This window comes from Ciconia boyciana, chromosome 1 (assembly GCF_034638445.1).
Source record: "Ciconia boyciana chromosome 1, ASM3463844v1, whole genome shotgun sequence".
Taxonomy (NCBI): Eukaryota; Metazoa; Chordata; class Aves; order Ciconiiformes; family Ciconiidae; genus Ciconia; species Ciconia boyciana.
Window position 1 is genome coordinate 58,958,262 of NC_132934.1, and position 14,526 is coordinate 58,972,787.

General features: G+C 48.3%; 1 protein-coding gene across 1 annotated transcript in view; it reads left to right on the forward strand.

Moving 5' to 3' along the window:
- Nucleotides 1-10,466: 10,466 nt before the first annotated feature.
- CACNG2 (calcium voltage-gated channel auxiliary subunit gamma 2) overlaps nucleotides 10,467-14,526 on the forward strand; it is a 51,226-nt gene continuing 47,166 nt past the window's right edge. The window contains exon 1 of the mRNA XM_072848971.1: nucleotides 10,467-10,677. Within this exon, the coding sequence (XP_072705072.1) occupies nucleotides 10,467-10,677 (211 nt within the window). The remainder of the gene's footprint in view (nucleotides 10,678-14,526) is intronic.

The following is a 14,526-nucleotide window of genomic DNA, read 5'->3' on the forward strand; positions in this document are numbered from 1 at the left end:
TGGCTGGGGGACAGTGAGAGAAAGGCTGTGACGGAAGGAAAGACAGGCAGATTTGGCCGGTGTGTGGTGTGGAGATAGATGGTTTGTCTCTGGGAGAGACATGTGTGTCAGCTAGGTACTACAGTAATAGGTATGTGGATAACTACGGAGATGGAGATAAAGAGTATGTGTGTGTGGGGGGGTGTTTATATAGGTCTGTGTAAGGGGGAGCTGAATGAATGACAGTGAGGAAGAAGAGCCACAAGGGAAGAGGAGAAAGATAAAGCAGAGGAACAAAAGAGCTGAACCCTGGGAAAGAGAGAGGCATGGGAAGGCAAGGCAGCCCTCAGAGTGCAAACAAGAACTGGGATCAGGCGGGGGGGAGGCAGGGGATTCATTTGAGAAGAAGGGAGACTAACAGCACTCGTGTTTGGGGCTGAGGTTTTCTTATTGGAACCTGAGAGAGGGTGCAGGGCAGAGATCAGAGCACAATTCCCCAGCCCTAAAGAGAAACATTTTTATGTATGCATGGCTCACTGTCAGTGCACAGAGAGACCCAGTGGAGCTGGGAGTGTAAATGCCACCGTGCCACTGCAGACTGTTTCCTGCCTGCTGAACTGCAATGTGTACCTGAGCATTTGCAACCTGTGGACTGCCTGTTTCCAGTGTACCTGCTTGACTGCTATGAGCTATTTAAGATGGCAGCTCAGGCATTTATTTGTCCTTTTCTTCCCCCTCCTCTTGCCTTTTTCCTCACAATGTACTCTCAATGGAAAAGGAGACGTGAAAAAGCAGTGCCCAAATTCACAGGCACCTTCTTAATTCTTCCGCCTCATGCCATGGACACCACCTTGCTTTGCTGCCTGACTTGACCTCCCCCCTGCCTTTGACTATTTCTTTTCTCTTCTGTCCTTTCCTCTGTCTTTTTTCATCTCCTTCTTTATCTCTTACTTCAACTTTCTATAATTTTAAATTTTTACTTTTCCTTGTAACTCCATTCCCCTTTCTCTGTTGTGTTCTAGACTCCTAGTTTACATGCCTTCCCTTGTTGTTGCAGCTCATTCCTTCTGGTTGCCCTGTTTCTTTTCTTCTGCTCCTTTTTATCTCTCCCCCATTCCTCCATCTCCTTCTGTCTGTGCCTGTCTGCCTGCTTTCTCTCACTCACTGTCTGTCTCTCTTGAACTGGGTTGTGAATTCTGTTGGCATCAGAGCGGGACAAACTGTAAAACTGAGGTTCCCGGAGGGCCAGGTTGTGATCATTTTATTTTTACAATGTCCTTGGATGTGTAAAGGTGTTTGTTTGAGGGGGAGGAGCAGTGCATGTGCTCCATGTGGGAGAAGAGAGAAGAGCGCAGGCCAGAACGAATGAAGCTTATAACTAATATAGGTCAGTTGCAGAGAAGAGTCCCAACGGTCTGTGAAACAGAGAAGCGGTTTGTCGCTTCAGACTGGCTACTGGAAAGATGGCAACTGAATAGTTTTATCTAAAAGATGCAAGCAACCTGGAAAAGTGTCCTGTCAAAGAATGTAGTAGTGGTGAGCATGGCAGGAGGACCAGCTCTGCACAGGGGACTGCTCGTCTCCCAGCCACCCCCTTAACCCAGGGGATAACCAGCCTGAGATTCCCTTTTCCTGCTCTGAGCTGTCTTCTCCTGTGCGTGGTCCTGTGTCCCTGATATGGAGGGGGGAGCATGGCCGAGCTACGCGTCCCCGTGTCCCCTGCCAGACTTGCTCACTGTGGCAAAGTGGACAACAACAGAGCAAACAAATTAGAGAAGCACAAAGGAGAACCATACCCCCACACCCTTGGAAGATGGGCTGGAGTGTTTGGCCAGCCTCTGCTGGGGTCTGTGCTGCCAAGGAGACCCACATAGCCAGCGGAAAGGTATCATCAAGGCTCTGAGCCTGGTCTGGCAGAGCTGGATGAGCCAAGTACACTGCTGGGAATTGCTTTGCTCTGCAGTAGACTCCTCACTTCCCATGATTTGCCACAGTATAAGTAAACTCTGCTTTCAGACCATTCCCAGAAATTTTCACAAGTGGTTAGTAACTGCAGTGAATGACTGAAAGTGGCACATCCCGATGAGCCCAGCATTTGGCCTTGGGACTTCTGATTTAATTTCTATTAAGAATTTTGTTGTTATACGAGGTCAAAGTTGGTCTGCTAAGGTGACATTTAGACATCAAAACAGACATCCAGATTTTCAGAGGTATTCGGAGCCTCTACATCTCTGCAAAATCAATGTGAGATGCTGACTGCTCAGCACAACTGAAAATCAGGACAGTTCTTCGATGTCTAAACATGGAGTTAGAAGCCTAAATAGACGTATGTGTTTTGCTTTATTTTTAAAATAGGCCTCTATTCCCAAGGCAGAGAATATCACCTCTCTATGATTTCTATCTATGGTATACTCTTCTGTACATCACCATAATGCTCTAGTCTAGCATCTGACTGGCTTAATCTGATGTGTTTAACCTACTTCCTCTATAGGAATTCACATTGGGGATTCTAAACCACTACAATGGCAGTGTAAACCCAAATCCTAGGAATTCATATAATGGCTCTGTGGACACAATACACCAGCTGGCTTTCTCTGAAACAGTGTCTAAAGTACATGTACATCTCATGGCATGCCTCCCTGTGTGGGACTACAGAAAGAAACCCTTCTCACATTAAAATCAATAGCCTGTTATTGACATCAGTGGGACCTGATTTTGAATTTCCTAGGATTGCCCACTCATTGAGCTCCTGAATAGGTGTTGGGATATGTGCTTCTCTTGCTTTGTCCCTCTGAAAAGTTAGAGGGACTAAATAACCTATCCCAGAGACTAACCATTTCTCTTGTTTTGCTTAGGATGTTACTTCAAGAGTCTCTTTTAACCCTGATTTATGACAGAGCATCAGAAAAATTAAAAGTTCAATATTCCTCCCCTGTTGCCCTAAGCTACCTGATAGAAGAAGAGCTAGGGATGTCCTAAAGAAGACAAAAGTTCATACAGCTGGCTTGCAGAAGGGTTACCTGCGTCAGTACCACCAGACCTAGGAGAGCAAGTCTGCCTCATACAGGAAACCCCAGTGCTACCTCTGTGGCTGCTGAGGACCAGATGGCAATGTTTGGGCTGGATTGTGGCTTTAAATTATGATACTGAATAGATGAGGCTGCACAGGATCCTCTTCTCTGTCCCCATCTGTGCTCTTTACTCTGGAAGAAAGCCTGATATCACAGAATATTGATCAATGTCAATATGAACCATCCTCACTGTATGTCTCACCTTTCCCTCAGCATTTATTACTGTGCTGATGCTTCCAGGAAGATTCTGAAAACCTTCAGTTCAGAAAAAAAACCAAGGCCTTTCTCTTTCTTGCCTTATTCTTTGCAATTCTCTGATTACTGCTATGTTTACATGAAAACAGTCTTTTTTCTTCTTTAAGAACCAAACCACAGCTGCTGCACATTTCCTCACTGGAGTTTCATGAACCTGTTTATCAAGAAATGATGACTTTTTTAACTCATGGATTCTGAAGTTGATCAGGAGAGACCATGCCTTCCATGAGAGGCAGATCAGGAGTCAGAGTCGGTTCTAGTTACAGTCAGCAGATGGATGGACAAAGGCTTTATTTGGAGCAAGACAGTTGTGCCCATATTTCATGCACAATGGGCAGCAAGACCCACTGCTTCTCTGATCCATTCTGGAGCCCCTTTCCCTGTGTCTTGACCTTAGATCAGATTCTGATTACAAAACCTGTGCCAACTTTTTGTTTCCTGGAATATGATTCCAGAGTTGGATGTATGTGAATGTCGGTGGGAACTATCTGTGCCTGATTTTGGATATGAATGGGAAGAAAAAAGAAGATTTCCATGAAGGATCTGGGGATACAGCAAAGGAGAAGAAATGTCTGTATGCTTGTGAATAAGTGGGGCTCGAATTGGATTTCTATGGTGTATGGTTTATGAAGGAGTAAGGATGTGTAGAGACATGTATTTATTTATATACAGGATGGTCCAGCATGAAGGTAGCCTGGGATTAGAGATCAAGTGTAGAAAAATGTGTGCTCTGGAATGGAAAAGTATGAGGGACAGCATCTGGGTGGTGGGGATAGTGTCTCCAGTTTAACATAGTTATGCAAATACATGGGGATAGACAAGCTGGTGGGATGCGGAATGTTCTCATAACTGATTTTCTCTGCTTGTCTTATTCAGTAAGTTTGTATCTATATGTATGCATATATCGTCACTGAGGATACTTTACCAAATACTGGAATTCCAGCTAGAGTGACTTGTTAGCAGCCTGCCCTCTGTTAGAGCTAATGGGTTGCAGGCATTGATTTTTTTTTTTTTCTATTCCTATTGATTAGGAGGCTGCTGTACATACAAATCTCAGCACAGCATGGAAAGAGAAAGAGAGGCAAAACAGTTCACATCCCAGCAATTCATCATGGTGGAAAATTCATCCTGGGAATCCCAGTCTTTTCCCACTATCTCTTTCAAGTAAAGAAGGAAGCCTTTCCCTTTTGAAGAAATCAACCCACAGGGCTCATGAGTTGACACCTTTTTTTCCCAACCATCTTCAAATAGCAAACATTTCAAAGGTTACCATTCAATGGAAGAAAAGGTTGTGTGAGAAAAGGGAGTAGTGCATGGAAAGCACAGGAGTTCTAGCTTCAATACTCAATCTGGAACAGATTTCTTGGATATCCATGGGTACCCAACTCATTTATAGCAGCACCCAGATCCCACTAAAGTCAGTGCAAATGTTTTCGCTTTGGTGGGCTTTGCGATTATGTTCTGAATTTTTCAGTGCCTCAGTGCCTTTGCAAACTAGTGAACGTTACTTTGTAAGAGTATTATGAGGCTAAATGAACTGTTTGCACAACATTTAGCTTGGAAGAGGATATAGGTCAGAAACTGAGGGAGTTATGTATTGCAGCTTTATAACCTCATAACTGGTCCCTGCCAGGGTTCCACTCCTGTCTAACACAGGAGTTTTTAATGCACTTTCAGGGCAGCACCAGCACCACTTTTGCATGGAAACCTACCCATTTTAATTGTTAGACCTCTGTACCCTGTATGTCCCTTCTTTTTTTCTTCCTTTGTGGTCACGGTGTTACACTAGAGATAAAGCTCCTGTAGTATTGGAATATTTGATGTTTAAACTGCCTTTTATGTTGATCCTCAAGTTATATGAACCTGAAAATAAGAACAGAGGACCACTGAGGCTTTTTCTATCTGTATTTATCTCCCTATCTCTATCTTTATCTCATCTCCATCTCCATCTCTATCTTTATCTCTTTCTCCATCATCTCCACCTGTGATTCTCTGGCAAAAACACATATCTTATTTCCTCAGTTGGCTAGTTTGTTAAATTGGTCTAAGAAGACCACCAGCATGCAGATATAATGTGAATAATGTTTCTTAAGTGCTTTGGGACCCTTAGTTTGGATGCCAGTGATGACTTCTCTGATCACCCCCTCTGCTTTCTAACCATACAGATATGTGACTTTTTTCAACTTTCTCCAGTGAAATCTCTTAAATATTAATTCTCTTTCTGCATCATATCTCACTTCTATCTTCTCTGCCCCACTGGCTTCCAGTTCTATAATCATCACCCTAACCCCAATTAATTTTTCCTAACATCTCCTCTGCTGGTGCATCTGTCTATTAACACCTCTGCTCTGCCTGCAAATACAGCTGCATCAACTCCATCTCTTTTACATCTCATTACATCAGCTTCTTCTGAGATGGCCTCCCCAGGATGAAGATTCCTAGATACCAGTTTTCATGTACTATCCCTGTCTGATTTTGTCCTATGTGCTGAAACGCTCCACTGCAGTACTCAATGCACAACACTCTATTCAGTTCCATTACCATCCCATGGAGTTGCTTCCGACTTCGTGCCCTTCATCTCCCTTCCTGCATCTTTCTTGTGCCCCTTTTTTTCCTACAGCACTGCCCCTTCTCTCCACAAATAGCAGCACTCTTGGTTTGCCATTGGAAGCAGACTTCCTGCGGCTCCCTGTCTCATCAGCTTCTCATTTCAAGTAATTTAAAATGTAATTTAAAATCCCTCTATTTCCTCCAGACTATTAATTTCTCTCTCCTTACTCTTCTATAGATGTCATTCTGTGTTGCGCTATTCAGTAAGATGCGACTGTTGTAAAAAACTGCCACAGTGTTTTTATTCTGTATTCTTGTTTTGTATTATCATTTTTAATGATTCTTTGTAGGAAAGATGAAATCTCAGCACAGCATCTAGCCACAGCACAAGCAGTCACACAGGACATTCTGGCATTTGCATTGCCTTTGTTCCATTCTTCTCCTGTGGCATTTAGAACTGTAGAGGGATTATTGTGAATGGTCTAAGAGTGTATAAGTAGGGTAGCAGGAAGAGAATTATCTATGGAAATTAGGAAGTGTGAGGCAGGAAGCCATGTTTAGTCCTGATCCTGAGATGTACTGAGCCCTCATAGGTCTCACTCCTCTTAGCCAGAGATTAAAGAACTCACCACTGTGCAAACCTCACCTTCTTACACTGGCACAGAAGTTTGGGGAGAACATGCTTTCTTTGGGGAGGACATGCCCTTCTCCTGTTGCTGTAGTCACTTGAAACCAAATTTGTCAAAGCTGTAGAAATATGTAATAAAGGCAACAGTTCTGGACTGGTTTGAGGGTCTCTATTTTGGCCCAGCTGCTGCTTCATCCTCTATATCTGATTGGATTTATTAAATGTAAAGATAAGTAATCCTGACATTGCAGCAATATTTTTCTTGTTATAGATGAAATCTGTGATTTCTCACAGTGTTGGGGTCCCCTGCAAGCCCAAATCCACAACCTCTGCAGTGACTGCTTGCTTACCCTACTTGTCTCACTAGACTCAGATACCAACAGAAGCAAGCTCCTCAACGCAGAGACAACCCCTGTCTGTGCATCCCAGCATACCCTTGACCCAAAGCAGCACTACCACTTGTAGCAGTAAAATAAACACTTAACCACATGGGCTACTCAGATGAGCCCTAAGTGAAAACACATAGCATCATCCCTTCTCTCCCTCTCCTCTTTGAATGACCCTGCTGTCTAAGCAAGGATGAGCTTTCAAAGGGCCCGAGACCTTTTTGCTTCCACTCCAGCCACGTTGCTTGTGTGGCATTACTAGAAGAACTGTGCTACACTTTTTTGAGGGTACAGAGTAACTGAGGAGCCCACCTTCTGTGGAGCTATGAGCTCCACAGTTTTCCAGAGTGCCTTTCCTGTCCACACATGCCATATTGGTGCCTGATGGATTTGAGTGCCAGAATAGCCAGCTGAAGTTTTTTCCTCTTCAGAGTCTTTCAGGCTCCCGGCCCAGCTTTTCTACACTCCTTTGAAGAATGAGAAGACTTGAATACTGGACTGGGGTTGGAGAGGAACAACCACCAACACAAAAAGAAAATGGCTCAGAGTCCCAAAAATTACTTATTCCTCCCTTATACCTTCCCTCTTCAAGGCCCTTCCTTCTTTCAGTGGAAATGTCTCAGAAGGGAAGGAGAGGTCCTCGAGTGATCTTCTCTAGCTTCCCCAGTTAAGAGCCTCACAGAGCCTCCTCCTCACCACAGGTCATCCACGTAGAGCCATAATCCACCATCAGCTTAGGGGTGTTCTCTGCATCTCTCTGCCTCTCAAATTCCTTTGAACCATCCTCAGCTCTTCGGCAGCTCAGTGAGTGCAGAAAGAGACCCCCAGCTCCTGTGGCAGAGGGCAAGGCCAGGAGTCCCCCAGGTGACGACAGGGGCTGTGGTTGTTCCCCAACAATGTGTCAGTGGTCTCAACCTGCAATGTCTCCTACCACCGCTCCCTCTTATCCCTTCTCCTGCCTCCCCCAGAGCCTTTCCTGCCTGCTCGTGGTGATCTGCATACGGCTGATGCCAGACACCGTGAGTGCTTGCTGGTAAACACCCCTATGTCGGTTTCAGCTGCGAGGGCAGCCTGGTCTGTGCCCTTCAAATTGGGGAAATGATCAGTGCTCTGTAGGGCAGCCAGTGGCCCCCCTGCTGCTTGCTAAAGAGCCCTTCATGTCCAACAGTCCTGTGGGAGATTGTCCTGAAAGGGCAGTGCCAGTCTGCACGCAGAGAGGGAGAAAGGAGGAGAAATAAATGGGGTTATGAAATTGCAACGTGGCTGAAGACCTCCAACTGGTTCAGCTTCCCAGCACCCCCTTCCCTCAGCCCCGCTGCCCCGCACAGAACAGCAGTGAACCTAAAGCAGCTCTTCTGGTCTCTTTTTCACTGAACAATGGATCCGATCAGAGAGAAACAAAATCGGTAGCATCAAGAATTAGATTATTTCTTTTCTTTATGATTGTTGCATTAATGAGCAGCTACATGTATAGAACCAGGAGGTGACTAATGTAATTAACCTGGTGTAATGATACTGCCGAGGAAGAGAGAGAGGATTATGACATACTTAGATGTCAGTGTTGCACAATTTTGTGTATGTTCCCAGTACTATCGGGTTGTGTCTGACACAGGAAACTTAAGCAGTGATAGATTTCAGTCTGCATCCATTCAGCTCATGCATCTTTCTGTGTAAAATGAGGATGTGAAACGTGGATTGCTTTCCAGGGGTTGGGGGGGGCGGGGGGGAGGGATTCAGTTTTGGTGGTTCCTTTCCTTAACAAAATAATAGTAAAAATAATAAATCGTCGTTTCTCGTGAAGAATCTTCCCAAAATGTCTGCTTCTTGGAGCAGGCGTTGGGATTTCGCAGAAAGCTATAAAGACAAAGTCAGAACGCAGGGATTCACACAACACTGGTCAGGGGGAGACAGAGGGACGGAAAACGAGCAACACCAGAACATATGCAACTCGCAGCGAACCCGAGAAGAGTGAAGAGCAAGCACTTAAAAATCACAACGACAGCAAGAATAACAGTAATAAAAGCTTATTGTGAAGTTACCCTTCCGCGTTACATTTCACCCGTCTCCTGGGGAGAGAAACGGCTGACCGAAGTTTTGTGCGGGTCTAACCGCGGTGTGCGGGTTGCACTTGCAGCTCTGGGCACGTACGGCGGGGATGCGAAGGAGGCTGAGCTGGGGGGCGGAGGTGGGGGGAGAGAGGCAGAAAGCGAGAAAGAGGGAGAGCCCCAGCTACGCCTTCCTCCGGGCTCCGCGGCAGCCTGGGGGAGCAAGCCTTCCCGGGGCTGGCAGCGGCGGGCTAGGCGCAGGGAGGGGGGAGGCTGCCCCCTCCGCCCCTCCCTGCCTGCCTGCCTGCCTGCCCGCGCAGAGCGGAGCGGAGCGGAGCGGAGCGGAGCGGAGCGGAGGAGGGCGGCTGCCGCCCGCGGATGCTGGGGCGCGGGCGGCGCGGGCAGGGCGGGCGGCGCGGGCAGGGGAGCTGTCCTTCAGCACCGGGGGCCGCCGAGCGCTCCTCCCGCACCGCCGCCCGGGGAGCTGTCCTGCAGCACCGGGGGCCCGGGAGCGCTCCTCCCGCGCCGCCGCCCGGGGAGCTGTCCTGCAGCACCGCCGGCCGCCGCCGCCGCCGCCGCCGCCGCGGGGGAGCCGTCCAGCGCCGCGCCGCCGCCGCCGCCGCCGCCACCGCCGCCGCCGCCGCCTTGATGCAGTAGCGGGGCCCGGGAGTCGCCGGGGGCCGCCGCGGGGCAGGGGGTGCCGCAGCCGGGCTCCGCTCCGCGCCCCCCGCCCGGGAGGGGCGCCGCGCCTGTCCCCCTCCTCCCCCCCGCAGGAGCCCCCCTCTCTCCTCGCCCACCTCCGCCGGGAGCGAGCGCCGCGGCTGTGCGGAAAAGCCATGGGAGGCAAGACCTCGGCACCTGTTCAGCTGAAATCAAGGGCTTACAGTATACTGGGCAGTCTGGCTTGGTGGTAGGAGCGGGCGAAAGGAAGGAGAAGCGAGCAAGGAAAAGTGAGAGAGGATTGGAGCGACTGCCGCTGCCGGGAAAAAAAAAAAATAAAAACCCAAGGAAGATAACTGGGAAGGAAAAGGATTTTCATGGCGCAGGCTGCAGAGCTAAGCAAGAAGACTGAAGGTTGCATCTCTGCTCTTACAGTCTCTAACTGTCTAGGTCCAGATAATGAGAGATTGTGTTGAGGATGCTGCTGCTGCTCCCCTGTTCACTGTGGAAGCCATCTCCAAATTAGCCATTACATATGGAAACTGGAGACCAGAATTTTAGAAAAAGGGATTAAGGCGTCTCGTTTTGGGGGGGGTTCTCTCTTTATTTGTTTGGTTTTTCTTGGTTCTTTTCTCTCTTTTTTTTTTTCTTTTTCCTTTTTCCTTTTTTTATATTTCAACCAGAACGTTTCCGATTTAAAAGGCAAGCCTCTTCCCGTGTGGTCTTTCTAATTTACACTCTTTTCCGTGGGCTTTCTTACCTCCCTTTTTTGATATCTATCTCTCTATATATACCCATTATATTATTAGTCGGAATTATTATTCTTTTATTTTATTAAACACACACACCCCAAGAATCAGAAGGCGGTTGGGTATTTGTATAATGAAGAATTATGGGGCTCTTTGACAGAGGTGTTCAGATGCTTTTAACCACCGTTGGTGCTTTCGCTGCCTTCAGCCTGATGACCATAGCTGTGGGGACCGACTACTGGCTTTACTCCAGAGGGGTTTGCAAGACTAAAACTGTCAGTGAGAACGAAACCAGCAAAAAGAACGAGGAAGTCATGACCCATTCTGGATTATGGAGAACCTGCTGCCTGGAAGGTATTTGATTCTGGATCTCCACACACCCCCCCTTTCCTCTCCCACCACCCCATGTTTCTCCCCCTCTCCAAATAAATCCCTCCACATTCCACCATTTTCTCACTTCATTCCTTTCACCACGGATCGAGAGCGGTGGGCTCAGTTACTCAGGGCACAGAGGCAAGAAGACAGGCAAAACATTCTCTGCTCCGTTCCCTTCTCCTTTCCTCTTCCTCCCCCTCCCCCCCCTTCCCCAAAAATTCACTTCCCCCCTCCAACTGGAATAATGTGTGTGTTACAAAAACACTGAGAGACCCTTTCAAAAAGCAACTGTGCAGTCTGCCTGTCTTCAGCTTGTTTGTATTGCCTGGGAAAGCAATGCCAAAATGCTGTATGATTGCTGTGCTCCGGCTGTAACCACAGAGTGAAATAATTGCTCTCTTTGCAAATGGCTTATTTGCAAAGACAAGACTGGGAGTGAGGGGCGATGTGGGGAGGGGGTGACTGCAAAGCACTTCGGATGCAATTATTAGTTCACTTTAGGAGGGAAAAAGAGAGAAAGGGAAGCAACCCTGTTATGTCCAAAATGCCTCGTACAGTAAATCTGACGATTCCAGTCATCTTGAGCAGAGTTCAGAGCATTTCGTAATGTCTGTAAGCAACCACATCTCACTGGGCTGGGTGCAGAGGGGTCTAGTTGGAGGCTGACTGGTTTGGTTTGGGGCTGGGATTTTTCCCTCGTTTGTTTGTTGTTGGGGGGTGGCTTTTTGTTTGGGGCTTTTTTTTTTAAGGTTTATGGTAAGCTAAAAATAAACAAGTCTCTGAATGGAAAAATCAGCCTAAGTCTGATGTGGTGAAACTGAACAGCAACTCAGTGACATGTCTGATGGCAGAAGAGACACCACCGCAGCCAACTTCTGGAATCAGACGTTCCTAAGGGAGGGGGAAAGAAAAGAGGGACCAGTGATTCGCTTTTAAATATGTGTTGCTCAGTACTGCTATTGGCGTACGTGTGGGCTGGGGAGGTGGTCTTCAGCCTGTGCTGGAGGGATAGGGGCAACCGATGTAAATGCGTGGTTTATGTTACACACGTAGCGAGAAGGAGAGAGCGAGAGCACAAGAGCGCACATTACAGCCCATTGTAAAAGCCCTGTTTATGAATCAGCTCCCAGCTGGAGGGTGGGCTGCGGGGGCTTTATGGACATCCAGGGATAATGCCTGTGTCTGTCGGTGTCCACCAGAGCTGGGTGTGCCTGGAGCTCCCCGATGGGAGAGAATGGGGAGTGGGTACCGCAGAACTGATTTTCTAAGACCGGCACTGGGAGATGGAAGGCAGTGGGGAGGGGGGAATAAACTATGTATGTCCTGACGTCTCTCACCAAAGCAAGCTAAAGCTGCTGTTTGGAAATGGTTGTGTCCGGGAAGAAGCGCGAATTTCCCCCCCGTTCTTGGTGCAAACGGTTGAGTGATGGCTGGACATGTTTTGAATAGCTAAGTGACTTCATTGAGCGATGGTCTATTTGACGCATACTGCATTTAGTGCCCTTTGTCAACCCAAACTGCTGCCTTTTAACATATCCTGCAGAGGAGCTCTATGCTGAATACTATATGCTGTCTCCACGCCAGAAAATCAATAGCAGTAAATTAATGGGGGATGTTTTAAACACACTCGCTCACACACATGCACACATTTCCTCCAAATAGATAAATATATAGAGGTGTATATTAATAAAAAATGAAAAGCCTTTCACACAGCTATTCATTACAACTGGGGAAGGAGACATCTCCTTAATTAAAAATTAATGAGAGAGGGAAGGGGGGGAAAAAAAAAGGAAGCCCAAATGCAAAGCCATGCAGGGAAGGGAGGCTGCGGGGAAGAACTCCCTTCCTGAGCCGTGTCCCCAAGCTGGAGGGTGAAGGGAGGCTGGGGTGGAGACAGGAGGTATGAGGTCCCCGGCCAGGAGAGGCAGTGAATTCAGATCATGTCTATCTGCCCATAGAGCCGTACCCAGAGGGACGCGGTCTGAGGGGGAGGAGGAAGGGGCGGGTGAGGTTTGTCAGATCGGAGGAGCTTGGGGCCCCTTCTCCTTTACATCTGACAGGACCCCACAGGCACTGTGGAGAAGTAGCTTACATGGTAAAGGAAAGTGCCAGGATGCTTCCAATTAAAAGCTCCAAAGTGCCCCCAGCCCCCCCAGCGCTGTGCTGCCAGCCCAGTCCCCCCTGCCCTCCCTGTTGATGCTCTCCAGTGGGCTCAAACTGCAGCCCTGCATGAGGGGTGTGAAATGCAGCCTGAGCACAAGCTGCGTGGCCCTGGCAGGGTGCTCTCGCTTGCCCCAGCCATGTGAGGGTTGGGCTGGCCCATTCCCCCAGCCCCTGGATGCTGGGCAGAAGTGGCGAGCGAGGTAAGGGGGGGTGCAATGCACCACACAGGAGCTGAGCCCTGCTCTGAGTCCCTAGCCTGAGGGCACAGGTTGCACCAAAACTTGGGTAAAGGCTCGGTAGCAAGAGCATCTCAGCAGAAGGCAAAACCAGCCCTATGGACACATGCCGAGCAGGGCCTGGGCACGGGTTTGCTTCATTGGGCAGCACGGCACAGGTCTGGCACTGCCACTGCCGGGACGCCTCTGCTTGGCTTCCCGCAGCCCCACAGTCTGCATGGGCTGGTGGCTGGCACTCTTTTGCTCCCAGGACAGCACAGCCAAATATCCCCACCAGCCCCTGGACAGCAGGCCTCTTACTGTCACGTCTGATCACCTTAGGGGGGGTAATCTTCTTTCTTGGCAGAAGGAGTCAGAAAGGTGTCCCTGGTTGACTCGCTCTCCCTGGTGAAAACTGCCTGCTGGTGAGTGGGAGGGAGAAGGGTGCAAGAAAGGCTCCTTTCCCCCATGATGCAGAGGGTGGGCAGATTTGTAGTGGGAAGGGCTGCGTCCCAGGAGGCTGTAAAAAGGGCAAAACCCTTGGACTCTCCTCACACCCTGCCCACGGTGTGGCAAAGACACCTGGCAAAGGGTGTGGGACAGACATGCTTCTGCTGCCTGGGGTGGGTGTCAGGGCAGGTCTACAGGGTGAGGGGAGGTAGTGAAGAGGAGGGCAGGAGGCTTTGTTACAAGAAAATAATCAAAGAAGGAGCCCAAACTGCCTCCTGCTACTGGTAGGAAGCCTCTGATGAGGTTGCCTTCATTTCTGGGGATGTGGGGGAACGCTGGCATTAGTCAACACTGTAGGCTGTTAGAGATGGTGGACCCCTCCTGTTCAAAATACTGTGCTAAATTGTCTTTTCTTTTCTTGGCCAAGATATCCAGTAGCAAAAATGGGTGTGGGGACTCAGTCTCAGGCTGTACACGCAGATACGCTGTGGTCAGAATTGCAAGTTCCTCTTGGAGAATTTAGTCCTGGGCTTTCAATTTTCAAGTTCCCCTCTCTTCAGACATTCTGTTCCCCACAGTGGACTTTCAGTCAGCATTTTCAGATCTTTGTATTGCTCCAAAGAAAAATGCCATTTGGGATGTTCCTCTATCAGGATTTCTTTCCCCCCTTTCTTGTGTCCTACAGTGAGCCCCTGCACCATGGCAGGGCTAAAAAGGAAAGGTGGTGTCAGTTCACATTACCGCAGATCACACTTCTGATTTTTTTCCTAATCTTCCTTGAGATAATTTTTTCTCAGTCTTTGGGGCTGCCCAAATGTGTCCCCAGGACATTCAAAAATCTTTGCCCTTCAAGAAAAAGGGCCTTTCTCAGCCCTTTAACTGCGTAGGCACAAAACACACACATACACCAAGCAATTGAGATCTGCAAGCTCATGCCACACATGGATACTGCACCTCTTACAACTTTGAAATAGCTGCAGATCTTCCAGCCTAATTCCTC